Raw genomic sequence first — 19,402 nt, 5'->3', positions numbered from 1 at the left:
GGGTGTGGCTTTTTGGGGGGGGTGTGGCTTTTTGGGGGGGGTGTGGCTTTTTGGGGGGGGTGTGGCTTTTTGGGGGGGGGTGTGGCTTTTTGGGGGGGGTGTGGCTTTTTGGGGGGGGTGTGGCTTTTTGGGGGGGGTGTGGCTTTTTGGAGGGGTGTGGCTTTTTGGGGGGGGTGTGGCTTTTTGGGGGGGGTGTGGCTTTTTGGGGGGGGTGTGGCTTTTTGGGGGGGGTGTGGCTTTTTGGGGGGGGTGTGGGCTTTTTGGGGGGGGGTGTGGCTTTTGGGGGGGGGGTGTGGCTTTTGGGGGGGGGGTGTGGCTTTTTGGGGGGGGGTGTGGCTTTTTGGGGGGGGTGTGGGCCTCACCGTGGGTGTGGCCCCCCGCCCCCTCCCTGACCCCGTGGCCCCCGCAGTCGGGCTCAGGCAGCCCCGGGGGGGGGCAGCGGCGGCGGGGGGTGTCCCTGGCGGGGGGGGCCTGTCCCCGGCGGAGGTGGCGGAGCTGTTCCAGCGCCTGGCCCAGAGCCAGCAGGAGCGCTGGCTGCTGGAGGAGAAGGTACTGGGGGGCCCTGGGGGGGACGGGGAGGGATGGGGGGGGACGCTGGGGGTGTCACCCTGCCCCTGTCCCCCCCCAACTCCCCCAGGTGCGTCACCTGGAGGTGAGCAGCGCCTCGATGGCGGAGGACCTGTGCCGTAAGAGTGCCATCATCCAGAGCTTCGTGCGCGACAGCCGCCTGGGTGAGCCCCTCACCCCCCCGCGCCCCTCACCCCCCCGCGCCCCTCACCCACCCCCGCGCCCCTCACCCCCCCGCGCCCCTCACCCCCCCGCGCCCCTCACCCCCCCGCGCCCCCTCACCCCCCCCGCGCCCCTCACCCCCCACCCCCCCCCCCGCTCACCCTGGCTCTCCCTGTGCCCCTCCCTCCCTCCCCAGAGGCGGCGGGCCCCCCCGGGCCCCCCCGGCGGGGCGCGGGGGGCCGGGCGAGGAGGGGCTGTGGGAGATGAACAAGAAGCTGCAGAACATGCTGGAGGAGCAGCTCACCAAAAACCTGCACCTGGGCCAGGTGGGTGGGGCCTCGGCGAGGGGCGGGGCCTCGGGGATGGGGCGGGGCCCCTGACCCGGCTCCGCCCTCTCCCCCAGGACCTGGAGGTGCTGTCCCAGGAGCTGGCGAGGCTCAGCAAGGAGCGAGGGGCTTCCCCCGCCCCCCCCTGAGGGGTGAGGCCCCCCCCGGCCCCACCCCTGCCGGCTCCGCCCCCCCGGCCGGCGGCGGCTCTGTTGCCCCTTTAAGGAGGGGGCGGCCCCTTCAGGAGGGCGTTGCCCCTTTAAGGGGGGGCCCCGCATGCGCTTCCCCTTGAATAAACCCGCTGTGAACCGCTGCCGCTTGCCCTCATTGGCTCCGCTCGGGGGGGGGCGTGGCTGGGGAGGGCGTGATGACATCACGGCGGCGTCGGCTGCGCTGGGGGCTGCCCGCCGGCCGCCCCTCCCAATGACGTCACTTCCGGCCGCTGACCCGGATGTTGTTGCTGTCGCCGCGACCAGCAGGACGGGGTACGATCGCGGCGGCGCTCCGGATCCCCCGCGCCTCGCGCCTTCCAGCGGGGTGGGGGGTTGGGGGGGGGCGCGGCGTGACGTCAGCACGGTGACGTAACACGTCTCCCCCCTTCCGTCCCCCTCCGCCTTTCCCGGTAGCGGGGCGGCGGCACGAATTCCCCCCTCCCCCCCGGTTACCGGCCTGCGGCTGCGCCATGGCGGGCTGCGGGGGGCGGGGCCTGCCCGGGGGGCGGGGCCGCGCTGGAGGAGGAGTGCGAGGTGGTGCGCGTGCGCGTTAAGGTGAGGGGCGGGGCCGAGGGCGGAGGGGGCGGGGCCTAGGGCGGAGAGGGGCGGGGCCTAGGGTGGAGGGGGCGGAGTCTCGCCCGAGGGGCGGTGGGCGGAGCTATCTGCCGGGGGGGCGTGGCTATCGCCTCGCCGACCGCGAGGGGCGTGGCTAACCGTCGCCGGCGGGGAGGGCGGGTTCCCGCCGAACGGGTCACGTGGGGGGCGATGGTGGCCAATGAGGGGCGCGGGGGGGGCGGGGGGCGCGCGCTGAGGCGCTGTTGCCGGGGCGACGGGACTCGGCCGCCATCTTGGGCAGCTGTGAGGGGCCGGTCCGGGGGCGGGGGGGGGGGCCGGCTCGGGGGGCTCCGGCCCGGCCCCCGGTCACCCCCGCCGCGCCCGGCTGATGCTGCCCGCAGAAGAGCGAGGGGCTGCTGCCGCCCGAGTTCCGCTCCTTCGCCGTCGACCCGCAGATCACCTCGCTGGACGTGCTGCAGCACATCCTGGCCCGCGCCTTCGACCTGCAGGGGTGAGCCCGGGCCCCGCCGCGGCCGCCTGATCCCCTGCGGCGGGGGCTCGGTCGCTGAGCAACCCCCTCGCATCCCCTCAGGAAGAAGAGCTTCTCGGTCAGCTTCGCGGCCCGTGACCCCCAGGGCCAGGAAACCTTCGTGCCGCTGCTGAGCGATGGGGACCTGGCGGCCGCCTTCGCCTGCGCCCGGCCCACCCTGCGCCTGCGCCTCGATGTCCGGCCCCCCGCTGAAAGTGAGTGGGGGGCCCCGGGGGGAGGAGGGTGGTGGGACTCAGGCATCTGGGACAGCGAGGTAGGACCCGGGGGGGCTCAGCGGAGTCTCTTGTTTTAGGGAAGGGAAATCCCCAGTGTTCCTGGGGGGGGGCCCAGGTGTCTGGCCCTCCTAGGGTGGGTGTCAGGAAGGGATCTGCGCGTCCGGGGTGGGGCGTCAGGAAGGGGACGCAGGTGCCTGGGTGCCCGGTGGAGGGACCCAGGCATCCGGGTGCTGCAGGCCCGCTGCTGGAGGACTGGGACATCATCAGCCCCCGAGAGGTGGCGGCGGCGGAGCCCCTCCCCGAGCGCCGCTCGCTCCTGGCCGCGGCGCTGCCCCTTCACCCAGGCCCTGCTGGCACAGGTGAGCGGGACCTGGGCGTCCGGGGGGGCCCTGGGTTCCACCACCCCGCTGAGACCTCCTGGAGTGCCCTCCCCGCTGCCCTGGCCGTGCCGGTTCCCTCCCAGTGCCTCCCGGTGCTCCTAGTTCCTCTCAGCACCTTTTCTATGGTTCTAGTTGCTCTCTAGCTCCCTCCCAGCGCTCCGACTCTCATAGAATCATCGAATCGTTTGGGTTGGAAAAAGACCTTTAAGATCATCCAGTCCAACCATTAACCTAACATTGTTAAGTGCACCGCTAAAGCAGTTAAGGGTAGAGTCGTAATTTCATGTTTCCTGGCTTGGTGGCTGGATTATTTTTTAATGAAAGTAAAAACTAGGAATCATGAAGGTTGGAAAAGAGCTCTAAGATCATCAGTCCAACCGTCAACCCAATACCCCCATGTCCACTAAACCATGTCCCAGAGTGCCACCTCTGCCCGTTTTTTGAACACTTTTGGGGATGGGGAGTCCACCAGCTCTCTGGGCAGCCTGTTCCAATGCTTGGCCGCTCTTCCCGTGAAGAAATTTTTCCCAATATCCAACCTAAACCTCCCCTGGCGCAGCTTGAGGCCCCCTTCCCTTACTTCCCCTTTCCCCTGCTGCAATTCCCTGTGCATCCGGGCCACCCCGGTGACCCGTTTCCCCGCAGGTGGGCCGGACGCTGGCCCGGGCGCAGGCAGCCCCCTGGCGTGGCCTGAGGGGTCCCCTCCCTCGCCCCCCCCGCCACCACCTCCCTGCGCCCCCCTGAGCGACGCCGACCTCCGCGCCTACCTGGGCCCCGGCGGGCGGCTGCTGCGGCCCCACGACCTGCGCCTCCACGGTCTACCACGGTGGCGTTGAGCCCGGCCTGCGCAAGGTGGGTCCCCCAGCTCCCCACCTGGGTCTGCTCGGGGTCTGCTGGGGGTCCCTGACGCCCCAATCTGGCTCCCCCCGTCCCAGGTGGTCTGGCGGGTACCTGCTGAACGTCTTCCCGGCGGGGGCTGTCGGGGGCAGGAGCGGCTGGCGCACCTGCGGCGCAAGGCGGGCGAGTACGCGGCGCTGAAGGCCTCGCTGGCCGCCCGGGCGGCCCCGGCCGAGCTGGCTCTGGTCGGGGCGGCCGTGCGCAAGGACGTGGTGCGCACCGACCGCGGGCACCCCTATTTCGGGGGTCCCGAGGAGGGGCACCCCCACCTGGCCGCCCTGCAGGCCCTGCTCACCACCTTCGCCCTGGGCCACCCGCGTCTCTCCTACTGCCAGGGCATGTCGGACGTGGCCGCCCCCGCTGCTGGCCGTGCTGGACGACGAGGCCCAGGCCTTCCTCTGCTTCTGCGCACTCATGCGCCGCCTCGGCCCACGCTTCCGCCCCGGCGGCCGGGGGCTGGCCCGCGCCTTCGCCCACCTCCGACGCCTCCTGCGCCGCGCCGACCCCCCTTTCTGGGCCTTCCTGGCCGCCCGCGGTGCCCACGACCTGCTCTTCTGCTACCGCTGGCTGCTGCTGGAGCTCAAGCGGGAATTTGCCTTCGAGGATGCCCTGCGGGTGCTGGAGATCACCTGGAGCTCGCTGCCGCCCGCCCCGCCACCCCCCCCCGGACGGCGTCCCCCTCCTGGGTGCCCCCCTGGGCCCCCGCCGGGCCCGCCGAGGGCTGCGCGAGCGGCGTGGGCTGCGGCCCCGGCCCCCGCGCCGGCGGCGCCGGCGGCAGGCGGAGAGCAAGGCCCCTGCAGAGGCGGCCGGCAGTCCAGGCAGCCACGAGGCCTGCGGGGACGGCCAGGAGGGTCCCGGGAGCTCCAGCGACATCCAAGATGGTTTCAAAGCCTCCGCGGATGTCCCGGGGGCTCCCGTGAGCTCCGGCAACAATCAAGAGAAACCAAAGAGCTCCAGCGACGTCCCAGAGGGTCCCGAGAACTCCAGGAACACCCAGGAGGGTCCCAAGAGCTTTGGGGGTGACCAAGAGGGTCTTGAGAGCTTCAGCAACGTCCAGGGTGGCTCCAAGAGCTCTGGGGGCATCCCTGAGAAGGCTGAGGTCTTTGGAGATGTCCAGCCTAGTCCTGACAGCTCCTGGAATGACCGAGAGGATCCAAACATCTCCCGGGATGTCCGTGGCAGTGCCAAGGTCCCTGGGGATGGACACGGTGGCCTTAAGGGCTCCGGGAAGGTCCAAGGTGGTGCTAAGGTCCCCAGGGGTATCCCAGAGGATCCCAAAGTCTGCAGTGATGGTGGTCAAGACCCTGATGGCCCCAAGGACATCAGAGAAGACCCCAACGTCTCCAAGAAGGTTGATCAAGACCTTGGCGTTCCTAAAAAGGTCTGCGAAGGCGCTGACGCTCTCAAGGAGATTGGTGAGCAACCAAACATCTACAAGGTGGTTTGGGGAGACCCCGATGTCTCCAAGAAAGCTGGTAAAGATCCCAACGTCGGTGCTGGCCCTGACGTCTCTAAGAACGCTTGTGAACGTCGCAAGATCCCTAAGAAGGTACGTGAAGACCTGAACACCCTGGGAAAGGTTGGTGATGACCACAGCGTTTCCAAGAGGATTGGGGGAGACCCTGACACTCCCAAAGAGATCGGCAAAGACCCCAAAGAGATCGGCAAAGACCCCGAGGCCCCCAAAGAGGTTCGTGACGCCCCCAAAGAGGTTGGCAACGCTCTCAACTCCTCCCCAGAGGTTAGTGAAGACCCCAGAGAGGTATGTGAAGGACCCCAGTGCGGGCAGGGAGGCTGCTGACGTCCCTGAGGACCCCTGGGGGGGGGGTTGGGCCTGGGAGGACTCGTGTTCCTCTTCCTCCTCCTCGTCCTCCTCCTCGTCCTCAGAGGAGGAGGTGGGTCTGGAGGACGACGGGGCGCCGCTGCCACCGCCGGAGGAGCTGGGGCAGGGGAACCCCTTCCTCCTCTTCCTCTGCCTGGCCATGCTGCTGGAGCAGCGGGAGCCGTCATGGCGCGGGCGGGGGACTACAACGAGGTGGCCATGCACTTCGACCGCCTGGTGCGGCGGCATCACCTGCCCCGCGTCCTGCGCCGCGCCAAGGGGCTCTTTGCCCGCTACCTGGAGGGCTGGGGGGGGGCACCCCCGGGGGGGGCCTGCCACGGGCTAGGGGCACCAGGAGACGGGGGGCGGGCCAGGGGCCCTGCCAGGACCCCGCAGGGACGTGGGGGACAATGTGGGGACCCCGTAGACACCACGTGGGGACCCGTAGGACCTCTTTGGGGGCCTCTAGGCCACCATGGGGAGCTCCAGGTCAACATGGGACCCATGGACACTGCCTGGGGACCTGTAGGACTCTTTGGGGGCCCCAAGACCACGATGGGGAGCTCTAGGTCAACGTGGGGACCCCACAGACACCATCTGGGGACCTGTAGGTCCTCTTTGGGGGCCTCTAGGCCACCACGGGGAGCTCTAGGTCAAACGTGGGGACCCCATGGACACCATCTGGGGACCTGTAGGACTCTTTGGGGGCCTCTAGTCCACCACAGGGAGCTCTAGGTCAATGTGGGGGACCCCGTAGACACCATGTGGGGACCCATAGGACCTCTTTGGGGGCCCCAAGGCCACCACAGGGAGCTCTAGGTCCATGTGGGGACCCCATGGACACCACGTGGGGACCTGTAGGTCCTCTTTGGGGGCCTCTAGGCCACCACGAGGACCCCATGGACACTGCCTGGGGACCTGTAGGACTCTTGGGGGCCCCAAGACCACGATGGGGAGCTCTAGGTCAACGTGGGGACCCACAGGACAATGTGGGGACCCCAGAGACACCACATGGGGACCTCTAGGTCACCATGGGGAGCCTTAGGCCAGCATGAGGAGCTGTAGGACAACGTGGGGACCCCATGGACATCTCTGGGGACCTGTAGGTCTTCTTTGGGGACCTCTAGGTCACTGTGGGGACCCGTAGGCCAACGTGGGGACCCCATGGACATCTCGGGGGACCTGTAGGGCCTCTTTGGGGGCCTCTAGGCCAGCATGGGGAGCCTAGGTCAAAGTGGGGACCCGTAGGAAAACGTGGGGACCCCATAGACACCATGTGGGGACCCGTAGGTCTTCTTTGGGGACCTCTAGGGCCACCATGGGGGTCTCTAGGTCACTGTGGGGGTCTGTAGGCCAACGTGGGGACCCCATGGACGCTACGTGGGGACCTGTAGGGCCTCTTTGGGGGCCTCTAGGCCAGCATGGGGAGCCCTAGGTCAAACGTGGGGACATGTGGGACAACGTGGGGACCCCATAGGCACCCCTGGGCACCTATAGGTCAACACAGGGACCTTGTAGATCCCCCTGGGGAACTCCTTAGACCCCCGTAGGCACCAGATGGGGCCCCCAGACCCCCCCGGGTACGTATAGACCCCCTGGAAGCCCATAAATCCCTGCGGGGGGTCCAGAGATACGCCAGTATGGACCAGTACAGCCCAGTGCCTCTCCTCCGGCGTTGTACGTCACCTCGGGCCATCGGAATATAGACCAGTATGAACCACTACGACATCCCAGCTGGGAACTCCTGGATCTGCGTTGCTTTGGGCCAGACCAGTATGGACCAGGAAGGGTCTGGGGGCCCAACTGGGAGCCCCGCGTATGCATCACCTTGGGTCGGAGCGGGATGGACCAGTACAGCATCCCAACTGGGATCACTGCGTTGACATGGCCTTTAGCCATCCCAGGACAGACCAGTATGGACCAGTACGGCAGCCCAGCTGGGAGCTCTTCACCCGCGTGGCCTTGCGTCCTCCCAGTATGGACCAGTACAGCATCTTGCCCAGGATTTCTTCACCCACGTGGCCTTGCGTCCTCCCAGTATGGACCAGTATGGACCAGTACAGCATCTTGCCCGGATTTCTTCACCCGCGTGGCCTTGCATTGTCCCAGTATGGACCAGCATGGACCGGTAGGGCGCCCTGACTGGGATCTTAATGCACATATGGGTTTTCCCAGTATGGACCACTGCGACCCAGTTCCTGCCCCCCCCCCCGCCCTCGGGTGCCTTCTCACTCCCCCCCTTATTTATTGCCCCCGCCGCGGGAGGGACCCAGGCGTCCGGGGATCTGCGAGGTGCCGAAGACGCAAATAAACCTGATGCCCACGACTCTCGTTTGGGGGCTCCCAGTATGGACTGGAGGGGGCCTGGGGGGGTCTGGTTTATACTGGGAAGGGCAATGGGGCTCCCAGTATGAACTGGAGGTCTCCCAAGGTAGATTGGGGAAGGGTAAGGGGTTGTCCCAGTCCATCCTGGAAAGGGATGGGTGCTCCCAGTATGGACTGGGAAGGGGCTGGGGGTCTGGTTTGTACTGGGAAGGGCAATGGGGCTCCCAGTATGAACTGGGTGTCTCCCAGGGTAGATGGGGGAAGGGTAAGGGGTGTCCCAGTCCATCCTGGAAAGGGATGGGTGCTCCCAGTATGGACTGGGAAGGGGCTGGTGGCTCCCAGTGTGGACTAGGGAGGGGTTGCAGTTCCCAGTCCGTACTAGGAAGGGGCTGTGGGTTCCCAGTATGAACTGGGAAGCGGTCGCAGTCCCCCAGTTCCTCCAGTCCCCTTCCGGTTCCCCCCAGTGCTTGGCGTTTCCTCCCAGTATCCCCGGTTTCAGCCCCGTTGCTGCCTGTGTTTGCAGAGAGGCTGCTCCCAGTCTGTCCCAGTCCCTCCCAGGACCCCCCCATCCCTCCACTCCCTCCCAGTTCCCCCCCAGTCCCTCCCAGTTACCCCAGTTTCCCCCTCCCAGCCCGGAGGTGACGTCCCTGTCCCTGCGGGGCCCTGGGTGCTTCCGGGCGGAAGCGGCCTCTGCGAGGGACCCAGGCATTTGGGGGGGACCCAGGCGTCAAGGGGGGGGGTCCAGGCATCCGGGGGGCACCCAGGCGTTGAGGGGGGGGACCCGGGGATTTGGGGGATGAGCCGGCGGGGTCGGGGGGGGGGCCCCGGGGGCCGACAACGTCCCCTCGGGGCTGCTGCAGCAGCAGGAAAACCTGCGGCTCTTCGAGCTCCTGGGCCGGAAATGTGTGGTGAGGGGCCGGGGGCGTCACGGGGGGCCTGGGGGGGCCAGTTGGGGAGGGGAGGGGCCTGGGCAGGGAGCTGGGGGTCCTGGGGGGGCCCTGAGGGGGATTTGGGGGGGCACTTGGGAGTCTGGGGGGGCTAATTTGGGATGGGAGGGCCTGGGGGGGGGGAGCTGGGGGTCCCATGGGGGCCTGGGGGGGCCCTGAGGGGGATTCCTGGGGGGCTGGGGGTCCCATGGGAGGGTCTGGGGGGTCTCTGAGGGGGATTTGGGGGGCCCTTGGGAGGGAAGCGTGGGGGGTCTGGGGGGGCAGAGGGGAGTTGGGGGGGTCTCGGGGGGTCTGGGGGGGCCAGAGGGGATTGGGGGGTCTTGGGGGGTTTGGGGGGGGGCAGAGGGGAGTTGGGGGGGCTTGGGGGGTGCAGAGGGTGGTTTGGGGGGGCCAGAGGGGTTGGGGGTCTCGGGGGGTTTGGGGAGGGCAGAGGGGAGTTGGGGGGGGCAGAGGGGGGTTTGGGGGGGCCAGAGGGGGTTGGGGGGGCAGAGGGGAGTTGGGGTTGCAGAGGGGGGTTTGAGGGGGCTAGAGGGGTTTGGGGGGTCTCGGGGGATTTGGGGGGAGCAGAGGGGGTTTGGGGGTCTCGGGGGGGTTTGGGGGGGCAGAGGGGGTTTGGGGGGAGCAGAGGCGTTTTGGGGGGTCTCGGGGGGTTTTGGGGGGTCTCGGGGGGGTTTGGGGGGGCAGAGGGGTTTTGGGGGGTCTCGGGGGGGTTTGGGGGGGTCGGGGCCCGGGGGTGCATGCCGCGCTGTGCCCGCAGACGCTGGCGACGGCGGTGGTGCAGCTGGTGGTGGCGGAGCCGGGGGGCCCGGGGGGGGCCTGGGCCAAGCGCGACTGCGGCGTCGCCTGCCTGGTGCGGGACAGCCCCCGCCGCTCCTACTTCATCCGCCTCTACGGGCTGCCCGTGAGTGGGCGCGGGCCGGGGGTCCCCAGGGGATGGGGGGGGCCTGGGGGTCTCTAGGGGATGGGGAGGGGGTCCCTGGGGGTCTCTAGGGAATGGGGGGGGGGTCCCTGGGGGTCTCCAGGGGATGGGGGGGGGTCTCTGGGGGTCTCCAGGGGATGGGGATCCCCAGGGGATGGGGAGGGAGTCCCTGGGGGTCTCTAGGGAATGGGGGGGGGGGGGTCCCTGGGGGTCTCCAGGGGATGGGGAGGGGGCCCCTGGGGGTCTCCAGGGGATGGGGGGGGGACTCTGGGGGTCTCCAGGGGATGGGGATCCCCAGGGGATGGGGAGGGAGTCCCTGGGGGTCTCTAGGGAATGGGGGGGGGGGGTCCCTGGGGGTCTCCAGGGGATGGGGAGGGGGCCCCTGGGGGTCTCTAGGGAATGGGGGGGGGGTCCCTGGGGGTCTCCAGGGGATGGGGATCCCCAGGGGATGGGGAGGGGGTCCCCGGGGGTCTCTAGGGGTCAGGGGGTCCCCAGGGGATGGGGAGGGGGTCCTGGGGGGCCCCAGGGGATGGGGGGGGGTCCCTGGTGTCTCTCAGGGTCAGGGGGTCCCCAGGGGATGGGGGGGGGGTCCCGGGGGTCCCAGGGGATGGGGAGGGGGTCCCCGGGGGTCTCTAGGGGTCAGGGGGTCCCCAGGGGATGGGGGGGGTCCCTGGTGTCTCTCAGGGTCAGGGGGTCCCCAGGGGATGGGGGGTCCCCGGGGGTCCCAGGGGATGGGGAGGGGGGTCCCCAGGGGTCTCTCGGGGTCGGGGGTCCCCCGGGGATGGGGAGGGGGTCGCGGGGGTCCCAGGGGATGGGGAGGGGGGTCCCCGGGGGTCTCTCGGGGTCGGGGGTCCCCCGGGGATGGGGAGGGGTCCCCGGGGGTCCGTGGTGCCCCATGCCGTGGCGCAGGCCGGCAGCCTGCGGTGGGAGCAGGAGCTGCACGGGGAGATGGGCTACGCCGCCCCCACCCCCTTCTTCCACACCTTCGTGTCCCACGTGAGTGGGCGGGGCCCGGGGCGGGGCCATGGGCGGGGCTGCCAGCCGCGCGGGTGGGCCTGTGGGCGGGGCTTAGGGGCGGGGGGGGGCGGCTCGGGGCTGGGAGCGCTGGGGCGGGGCTAAGGGGCTGTGGGCGGGGCTTAGGGGCGGGGCCAAGGCGTGTGGGTGGGGCTGAGGGTACACAGCAGGGGCTTGCACCTTGTGGGCGGGGCTTTGCAGCCTGTAGGTGGGGCTTGCACCTTGTGGGCGGGGCTCGCACTTTATGGGCAGGGCTTGCACCTTGTGGGCGGGGCTTTGCAACCTGTAAGTGTGGCTTGCAGCCTGTAGGCGGGGCTTGCACCTTGTGGGCGGGGCTTGCAGCCTGTAGGTGGTGCTCACAGCTTGTGGGCGGGGCTTGTAGCCTGTAGGCGGGGCTTACAGCTTGTGGGCGGGGCTTGCAGCCTGTAGGTGGCACTTGCAGCTTGTGGGTGGTGCTTGCACTTTGTGGGCGGGACTTGCACCTTGTGGGCGGGGCTTGCAGCCTGTAGGTAGTACTTGCAACTTGTGGGCGGGGCTTGCAGCTTGTGGGCGGGGTTCGCAGCCTGTAGGCGGGGTTTGCCGGTGGGCGGGGCCCCCGCGGCAGGCCCCTGATTGGCTGCGCAGGAGGGCCGGGCGGGGCTGAACTTCGCGGACGAGGGGGAGGCGGCCGCCTTCGAGGAGGTGGTGCAGGAGCGGCTGCGCCGGCGCCAGCAGCGGGCGGGTGAGAGCGCGGCCCCCCACGCCCCGGGGCAGCCCCCCGGCCCCCCCAGCCCCCCGGCCCAGCCCCCTGCTCACCCCCCTCGCTCCCCTCCCCAGAGAATCGGCAGCTCCCGCCCCCGCCGCCCCCCAGCGATGGTGAGTCCCCCCCCCCGTCCCGGGGGTTTTGGGGGGCGTGACGAGGGGACAGAGTTGGGGGGAGACAAGGGGACGCGGCGCCGACACCCCCTGTCAATGCCCCCGCAGATCGCCGCGGGAGCCTGCCCCGGGCCCCCATGGCCACTGCCGACGGCAGCGGTGAGTGCCTGCCCCATAGTGGGGCCCCACAGCGGGGTCCCGCAGCCCCACAGTGCGGGGCTCGCTGCCCCATAGTTTCTCAGCTGGGTCTTGCCCCTCGCAGCCCCCCCCGCTCCCGGCTGTGCCCATCGCCAACCCCGACATCACAGCGTCCCGTTACCGGGGGCTGCCCAGCCCCACAGGACCCACGGCGGGACCCACGGCGAGCCCCACAGCCGGGGAGCAGAAGAAGGGCCGCAAGAAGATCTCCAAGGCCGACATTGGGGCTCCCTCTGGCTTCAAGTGGGTCTGGGGACACGTGGGGCCGGGCGGACGGATGGGGCGGAGGGGACCCCACCACGCGTCGGGGAGGGGGCACGTATGGGTCCAGCCGTGGGGCGCCCCCTCAGCATCCGCCCCCCTCCCCAGGCACGTCGGTCACATCGGCTGGGACCCCAGCAACGGCTTCGACGTAGGTGGCTCCCGCGTGTTCCCCCCCCCTCCGTGACGGCGCGGGGCGACGGCGCGGGGGGGCGATGGCACGGGGTGACGCTGTGGGGGTGACGCTGTGGGGCACGCAGGTGGCGGCGCTGGACCCCGACCTGCGGGCGCTCTTCGCCCAAGCCGGCATCAGCGAGGCGCAGCTGGCCGACGCCGAGACCTCCCGCCTGATCCACGACTTCATCCAGGGGCAGGGCGGGCTGCAGGCCGTGCGGGAGGAGATGCGGCGGCAGGGTGAGCCCCCCGCGCCGCGGCGCGTCTGTAGGCGCCGCCACCCCCCCCCCATTATAGGATCCATGCAGCCCCTCCCAAAGGCTTCAGGGGACTGTGCTCCCCCACACAGCCCCCCCTTGAGTATAGGATCCCTACGGCCCCCCCCATATAGGATCCCTACGGCCCCCCCCATACGGGATCCCTATGGCTCCCCCCATATAGGACCCCTATGGCCCCCCCATATAGGACCCCTATGGCCCCCCCCATATAGGACCCCTATGGCTCCCCCATACAGGACCCCTATGGCTCCCCCCCATATAGGATCCCTATGGCCTCCCCCCCCATACAGGACCCCTATGGCCCCCCCCCCATACGGGACCCCCTATGGCCCCCCCCCCCATACGGGACCCCTATGGCCCCCCCCCCCATACAGGACCCCATGGCCCCCCCCCCCCAGGACCCCCTACGCCCCCCGGGCGCTCATTGAGGCCCTAATTAGTGCCTTAATTAATGACTTAGAGCTTCATGAAGGCCTCTGCCCCCCCAGGTCCCCCCCCCGCCGCCCCCCCCCCGCCGGGCCCCCCCGCAGCCGCTCGGGGCCGCCGCCCCCGCCGCCAGGGGGCCCCCCGCCGCCCCCCCCGCCCCGGCCCCCCCCCGCCCCGGCCCCCGCCCTCCCGCCCCGCGGCCCCGCCCCCGCCCCGCGGCCCCGCCCCCTCGGGCGCGGCCCCGCCCCCTCCCCCCGCCTCCCCCGCCCCCCTCCGCCCCCCCCCGGCAGCGGCGGCGGCAGCGGCGGCGGCGGCCCCCCCCGCCCCCCCCCCCCGGCCCGGGGGGCTCTGCTGGACCAGATCCGCCAAGGCGTCACCCTGAACAAGGTGGGCGGGGGGGCTCGGGGGGGGCTGCAGGGGCTCCGGGGGGGCTCGGGAGGCTCCGGGGGGGCTGCGGGGCTCGGGGGGGGCTGCGGGGGCTCAGGGGGGGCTCGGGAGGCTCCGGGGGGACTGCGGGGGCTCAGGGGGGGCTCGGGAGGCTCCGGGGGGGCTGCGGGGCTCGGGGGGGGGCTCGGGAGGCTCCGGGGGGGGTTGCAGGGGCTCAGGGGGGGCTCGGGAGGCTCCGGGGGGGCTGCAGGGGGGGGCTCGGGGAGGCTCCGGGGGGGCCGGGGGGGCTCCAGGGGCTCGGGGGGGGGCTCGGGAGGCTCCGGGGGGGCCGGGGGGGGCTACAGGGGCTCAGGGGGGGCTCGGGAGGCTCCGGGGGGGCTGCGGGGCTCGGGGGGGGCTCGGGAGGCTCCGGGGGGGCCGGGGGGCTCGGGGGGGGCTGCAGGGGCTCAGGGGGGCTCGGGAGGCTCCGGGGGGGCTGCGGGGCTCGGGGGGGGCTCGGGAGGCTCCGGGGGGGCCGGGGGGCTCGGGGGGGGCTGCAGGGGCTCAGGGGGGGGCTCGGGAGGCTCCGGGGGGGCCGGGGGGCTCGAGGGGGGCTGCAGGGGCTCAGGGGGGGCTCGGGAGGCTCCGGGGGGGCCGGGGGGGGGCTGCAGGTCCGGGGGTTTGCGGGGGGCTCGGGGGGTCTGCGGGGCCGGGGGGCTGCGACGCGGGGGGGCTCGGGGGGGCTGCAGGGGCCGGGGGGGGCTCGGGGGGCTCCGGGGGGCTGCAGGGGCCGGGGGGCTGCGAGGGCCGGGGGGGCTGCAGGGGCCGGGGGCTCCGGGGGCTGCAGGGGCCGGGGGGCCGGGGAGACTCGGGGGGGCTGCGGGGGCTCAGGGGGGGCTGCAGGGCAGGGGAGGCTCGTGGGGCTCCGGGGGGGGGCCGGCCGGGGGGTCTCAGGGGCCGGGGGGTCTCAGGGCTCTCAGGCCCGGGGGGTCGCAGGGGCCGCCCTGACGCCGCGCCCCGTCCCGTCCCCCGCAGACCCCGGAGGCCCCGGAGAGCGGCGGCGGCGGCGGCGGCGCGGGGGGGGCTGGTGGGCGCCCTGATGGGACGTCATGCAGAAGCGCAGCCGGGTCATCCACTCCTCGGGTGAGCTGCGGGCGGGGGCTGCCCGCGACCCCCCCGCCCCCCCGCGACCCCCGCCCCCCCACAGCCCCCCCGCGACCCCCGCCCCTACAGCCCCACACCGCCCCCCCCAGCGACCCCCGCCCCCACAGCCCCCTCACCGCCCCCCGCGACCCCCGCCCCCACAGCCCGCCCCCCGCCCCCCCCGCGACCCCCGCCCCCACAGCCCCCCCCAGCCCCCTCACCGCCCCCCGCCCCCCCAGCCCCCTCACCGCCCCCCGCGACCCCCGCCCCCACAGCCCTCCCAGCCCCCTCACCGCCCCCCGCGACCCCCGCCCCCACAGCCCTCCCAGCCCCCTCACCGCCCCCCGCGACCCCCGCCCCCCACAGCCCCCCCCAGCCCCCTCACCGCCCCCCGCCCCCCCCGCGACCCCCCGCCCCCACAGCCCCCCCCCCGCGCCCACCGCCCCGCTCTCCCCGCAGACGAAGCCGAGGACGGCGAGGAGGAGGAGGAGGAGGACGAGTGGGACGACTGAGCGCCCCCCCCATGCGCCCCCCCCCCCCCCCCCGCGAACGCGCAATAAAGGCGGCGCAGCGCGAGCGCGTGGCTTCGTCACCGCGTGTTAATGAGGGCGGGGGGGGACGGGGTCAAACGCGGCCGCCAGGGGGCGGGGCGGCCCCCGCCGGGGGGGGGGCGGGGCATGCAAATGAGGCGGCGCCGCCGCCAATGGGAGGCGGGCGGAGGGGGTGGGGGTGGGGTGGGAGGAGGCTCCGCCCCCGCGCCGCGCGCTGCCCGCCGGGCGGAAGTGAAGGAAGGGGAGAAAGGAAAAAAAAAGAAGCGGCGGAAAATGGCGGAAAATTTAAAAGGTGCGCGCGGGCGGGGGCGCGCGGGGCGGCGGGAGCCGGTTAACGGCCGCGGGCGGCGCGCGCCGCTTCCCGCCTTTTTGTGAGGGGGCGCGCGGCGACCGTTGGGCGAGGGGGGTGGGGCGGGGCCGGGCCGGGGGGGCTGAGGGCGAGTTTTGGGTGCTGGGGGGGGTTTGGGTGCTGAGGGGGTGCCGGGGGGGTCGGACCTGGGGGCCGGGGGGGCTGGGTGCTGGAGGGGGGGGGGTTGGGTGCTGGGGGGGGTTTGGGTGCTGGGGGGGGTCGGGGGGGTCGGACCTGGGGGCCGGGGGGTTCTCAGTGCTGAGGGCGAGTTTTGGGTGCTGGGGGGGGTTCTGGGTGCTGGGGGGTTGGGTGCTGAGGGGGGGGACCTGGGTGCTGGGGGGGGTTCTGGGTGCTGGGGGGGCACTCGGTGCTGAGGGGGGGTCGGACCTGGGGGCCGGGGGGTTCTCAGTGCTGAGGGCGAGTTCTGGGTGCTGGGGGGGGTTCTGGGTGCTGGGGAGGGGTTTGGGTGCTGGGGGTGGGTTTTGGGTGCTGGGGGGGCACTCGGGGCTGAGGGGGGGTTCGGGGGGGGGCGGACCTGGGTGTCAGGGGGTTTCTCAGTGCTGAGGGGGAGGAGGACTCGGGTCTGACGGGGGGGCTTTTGGGTGCTGGGGGGGTGGTTCTGGGTGCTGGGGCGGTTTCTGGGTGCTGGGGGGGGACTCGGGGCTGAGGGGGGTTCTGGGGGGGGGACACACCCGAGTGCTGAGGGGGGACTTGGGGCTGAGGGGTGGTTCTGGGTGCTGGGGGGGTACTTGGGGGGGGGGGTTTCTGGGGTCTGGGGAGGGGTTCTGGGTGCTGGGGGGGACTCAGGGCAGAGGGATGGTTCTGGGTGCTCTGGAGGGGTGCTGATGGGGGGTTTCTGGGTGCTGGGGGGTTTCTGAGTGCTGGGGGGACACTCGGGGCTGAGGGGTGGTTCTGGGTGCTCTGGAGGGGTGCTGGGGAGGGCTTCTGGATGCTGATAGAGGGGTTCTGGGGAGGGGTTCTGTGTGCTCGGGGGGTTTCTGGGTGCTGGGGGGGACTCGGGCCTGACGGGTGGTTCTGGGTGCTCTGGGGCGGTGCTCAGGGGGGGTTCTGGGTGCTCTGGGGGGGTGCTGATCGGGGTTTCTGGGTGCTCAGGAGGGGTTTCTGGGTGCTGGGGGGGGACTTGGGGCTGAAGGGTGGTTCTGGGTGCTCTGGGGGGTGCTGATGGAGGGGTTCTGGGTGCTGACGGGGGGGTTCTGGGTGCTCTGCAGCGGGTGCTGGGGGGGTTTCTGGGTGCTGGGGGGGGGGGGGGGTCTGGGTTCCGGGGGGGAACTCGGGGCTGATGGGGGGGGTTCTGGGTTCCGGGGGGGTCTCAGTGCTGGGGGGTTCGTGCCCCCCACCGGTAACGCCACCCGCCCCCTTCCCCCGCCAAGGCTGCTCCGTCTGCTGCAAGTCATCGTGGTCGGGGCTGCAGGACCTGTGCCGGCTGGAGCGCGTGCGGTGCCGGGCGCTGGGCGTCACCCGCCGCAACCTGGGGGACTTCGAGGTGGAGTACCTCTGCGACTACAAGCGCGTGCGGGTGAGTGCGGGGCGCGGGGCGTCCTCTGCCCCCCACCCCCGGCTGCCAAACGGGGTCCCTCGAACGGCCCCGGGTGCTGCGGACCCCTCCGACCTCCTGAGGCCCCACGGAGCCCGGGCTCCCCCGTCGCCCCGCGTGCCCGGGCTCCCCCCGATCGCCCCATGGGACCCCCTGGGTCCCCCCCCGATCGCCCCATGGGACCGCGCCCGAGCCGCGCTCCGTGCCGCCCCGCAGGACGAGGAGTTCTACCTGGTGAAGTGGCGGGGGTACCCCGAGGCCGCCAACACCTGGGAGCCCCGCAAGAACCTGCGGTGCCGCGGGCTGCTGAAGCAGCTGCACCAGGACCTGGCCCGCGCCCCGGGGGGGCCGGTGCGGCCCGGCCCGCGGGGGCTGCCTGCCCGCGCCGTCTCCTACCTGGTGCAGAAAGCGGAGCAGCGCCGGGCCCTGCGGCGCTGGGAGCGGCTCCTCAACAGCACCCGCAGCCACCGGGGCCGCATCGCCGTGGAGAACGAGGTGGACTTGCACGGCCCCCCCCGGGACTTCGTCTACATCAACGAGTACAAGGTGGGGGCCGGCATCAGCCTGACGCCGGTGGCGGTGGGCTGCGAGTGCCGCGACTGCCTGGCGGAGGCGGCGGGGGGCTGCTGCCCCGGGGCTTCCCGCAACAAGTTCGCCTACAACGAGGCGGGGCAGGTGCGCATCCGGGCGGGGCTGCCCATCTACGAGTGCAACTCGCGGTGCCGCTGCGGCGCCGACTGCCCCAACCGCGTGGTGCAGAAGGGCATCCGCTACGACCTCTGCATCTTCCGCACCGGCAACGGCCGCGGCTGGGGCGTCCGCACCCTGGAGCGCATCCGCAAGAACAGCTTCGTCATGGAGTACGTGGGGGAGGTGAGCGGCCGCCGGGGCGCGGCGGGAGGGGCGTGGCGGGCGGGGCCGCGGGCGGGGCGCGGGCGTGACGTGGCGGCCCCGCCCCAGATCATCACGTCGGAGGAGGCGGAGCGCCGGGGGCAGGTGTACGACCGGCAGGGAGCCACTTACCTCTTCGATCTGGACTACGTGGAGGACGTGTACACCGTGGACGCCGCCCACTACGGCAACATCTCCCACTTCGTCAACCACAGTGTGAGTGGGCGGGGCCGCCCGGGGAACTCCCATTGGCTGTGGGGTGGGTGGGTGGGGCTTCACCCAGGGAGCACTGCCCAGTTCCATGCAGGGGGCGGGGCCTGAGTGGGCACCGCCCCCGCCCCAGAACTCCCATTGGCTGTGGTGTGTGTGGGCAGGGCTTCACCAAAGCAGCACTGCCCAATTCCATGCAGGGGGTGGGGCCTCAGTGGGCACCACCCCCCTTAGGGAACTCCCATTGGCTGTGGTGTGTGTGGGCGGAGCTACACCAAGGCAGCACTGCCCAATTCCATGCAGGGGGTGGGGCCGAAGTGGGCACCACCCCCCTTAGGGAACTCCCATTGGCTGTGGTGTGTGTGGGCGGAGCTACACCAAGGCAGCACTGCCCAATTCCATGCAGGGGGTGGGGCCGAAGTGGGCACCACCCCCCTTAGGGAACTCCCATTGGCTGTGGTGTGGGTGGGTGGGGCTTCAAGGGAGCAGTGCCCAATTCCATGCAGGGGGCGGGGCCAGGAGGGGCACTGCCCCCTATGGGAACACCCTCAGCTTGGTGTGGGTGGGCGGGGCTTCACCTGCAAAGGGGTGGGGCTTCACACAGGGAGCCCCGCCCTCTTCCATGCAGGGGGCGGGGCTTCGTGCTGTGCTGCCGGCAGGGTGGGGCTGGGGGGCAGGGCTTAGCAGGGCCACGCCCCTCCCGTAGCCACGCCCACCCACGCGGCCGCCCCGCGGCAGTGCGACCCCAACCTGCAGGTGTACAACGTCTTCATCGAGAACCTGGACGAGCGGCTGCCGCGCATCGCCCTCTTCGCCACCCGCCCCATCCGCGCCGGCGAGGAGCTCACCTTCGACTACAACATGCACGGTACCCGCCCCGCGGCGCGGCGCACACGGCAGCCCCGGGGACGCGGCGGGGAGCGGGCCGGCCCCCCGCCCCGGGCTGGGGGGGGTGTCGGGCCACGCCGCAGGGCGCGGTGGGGGAGGTGGGGGTGCCAGCACCCCCCTCACCCCCCGTTCCCCCCACCCCGCAGTGGACCCGGTGGACGCCGAGAGCACCCGCATGGACTCCAACTTTGGGCTGGCTGGGGGGGGCCTGGGGGGCTCCCCCCGGGCCCGGGGCCGCATCGAGTGCAAGTGCGGGGCCGCCGCCTGCCGCAAGTACCTTTTCTGAGCCACAGAGCGCCGGGTGCAAACACGCTTGTTAAACGCAGCGGGGGGTCCGTGCCGTGCCAGGGGGGACGCGGGGGGACG

The 19,402-nt window shown here is 72.0% G+C and overlaps 3 protein-coding genes across 3 annotated transcripts in view; all 3 read left to right on the top strand.

Annotated features, from left to right (window-relative positions):
* LOC142595898 (uncharacterized) overlaps positions 1-5,989 on the top strand; it is a gene marked incomplete at its 3' end in the record, with an annotated part of 9,097 nt that extends 3,108 nt beyond the window's left edge. The window contains 16 exon segments of the mRNA XM_075724748.1: positions 410-549; positions 638-731; positions 1,133-1,164; positions 1,682-1,822; positions 2,224-2,333; positions 2,415-2,566; positions 2,824-2,918; positions 2,920-2,946; positions 3,613-3,645; positions 3,648-3,782; positions 3,784-3,819; positions 3,903-4,220; positions 4,222-4,537; positions 4,584-5,283; positions 5,444-5,865; positions 5,868-5,989. Of these exon segments, the coding sequence (XP_075580863.1) occupies positions 410-549; positions 638-731; positions 1,133-1,164; positions 1,682-1,822; positions 2,224-2,333; positions 2,415-2,566; positions 2,824-2,918; positions 2,920-2,946; positions 3,613-3,645; positions 3,648-3,782; positions 3,784-3,819; positions 3,903-4,220; positions 4,222-4,537; positions 4,584-5,283; positions 5,444-5,865; positions 5,868-5,989 (2,873 nt within the window).
* A 2,849-nt stretch (positions 5,990-8,838) lies between these two features.
* WAS (WASP actin nucleation promoting factor) lies at positions 8,839-15,104 on the top strand (the record flags this gene model as incomplete). The annotated part of the gene is made up of 13 exons (XM_075724747.1): positions 8,839-8,919; positions 9,716-9,859; positions 10,787-10,873; positions 11,516-11,612; positions 11,708-11,746; positions 11,855-11,905; positions 11,959-12,187; positions 12,314-12,356; positions 12,466-12,619; positions 13,032-13,074; positions 13,188-13,248; positions 14,550-14,592; positions 15,052-15,104. Coding segments are annotated over 13 exons (1,125 nt in total), but the record flags the coding sequence as incomplete, so codon positions are not given.
* A 312-nt stretch (positions 15,105-15,416) lies between these two features.
* On the top strand, positions 15,417-19,322 carry SUV39H1 (SUV39H1 histone lysine methyltransferase). The gene is made up of 6 exons (XM_075724779.1): positions 15,417-15,435; positions 16,884-17,029; positions 17,264-17,920; positions 18,008-18,154; positions 18,887-19,016; positions 19,183-19,322. Exons 1-6 carry the CDS (start codon positions 15,417-15,419, stop codon positions 19,320-19,322), a joined length of 1,239 nt encoding a protein of 412 aa, XP_075580894.1.
* The last annotated feature ends 80 nt before the right edge of the window (positions 19,323-19,402 follow it).

Source organism: Pelecanus crispus, chromosome 24 (assembly GCF_030463565.1).
Source record: "Pelecanus crispus isolate bPelCri1 chromosome 24, bPelCri1.pri, whole genome shotgun sequence".
Classification (NCBI taxonomy): Eukaryota; Metazoa; Chordata; class Aves; order Pelecaniformes; family Pelecanidae; genus Pelecanus; species Pelecanus crispus.
The sequence above is the reverse complement of the archived record's forward strand: the minus strand, read 5'-3'. Positions and strand labels throughout refer to the sequence as shown.

Bases quoted from the DNA above. Each gene is read 5' to 3' on its own strand.
- SUV39H1 (XM_075724779.1), top strand. The intron at 17,921-18,007 runs GTGAGCGGCCGC...GCCCCGCCCCAG, and splicing joins TCATGGAGTACGTGGGGGAG to ATCATCACGTCGGAGGAGGC. The intron at 19,017-19,182 runs GTACCCGCCCCG...CCCACCCCGCAG, and splicing joins CTTCGACTACAACATGCACG to TGGACCCGGTGGACGCCGAG.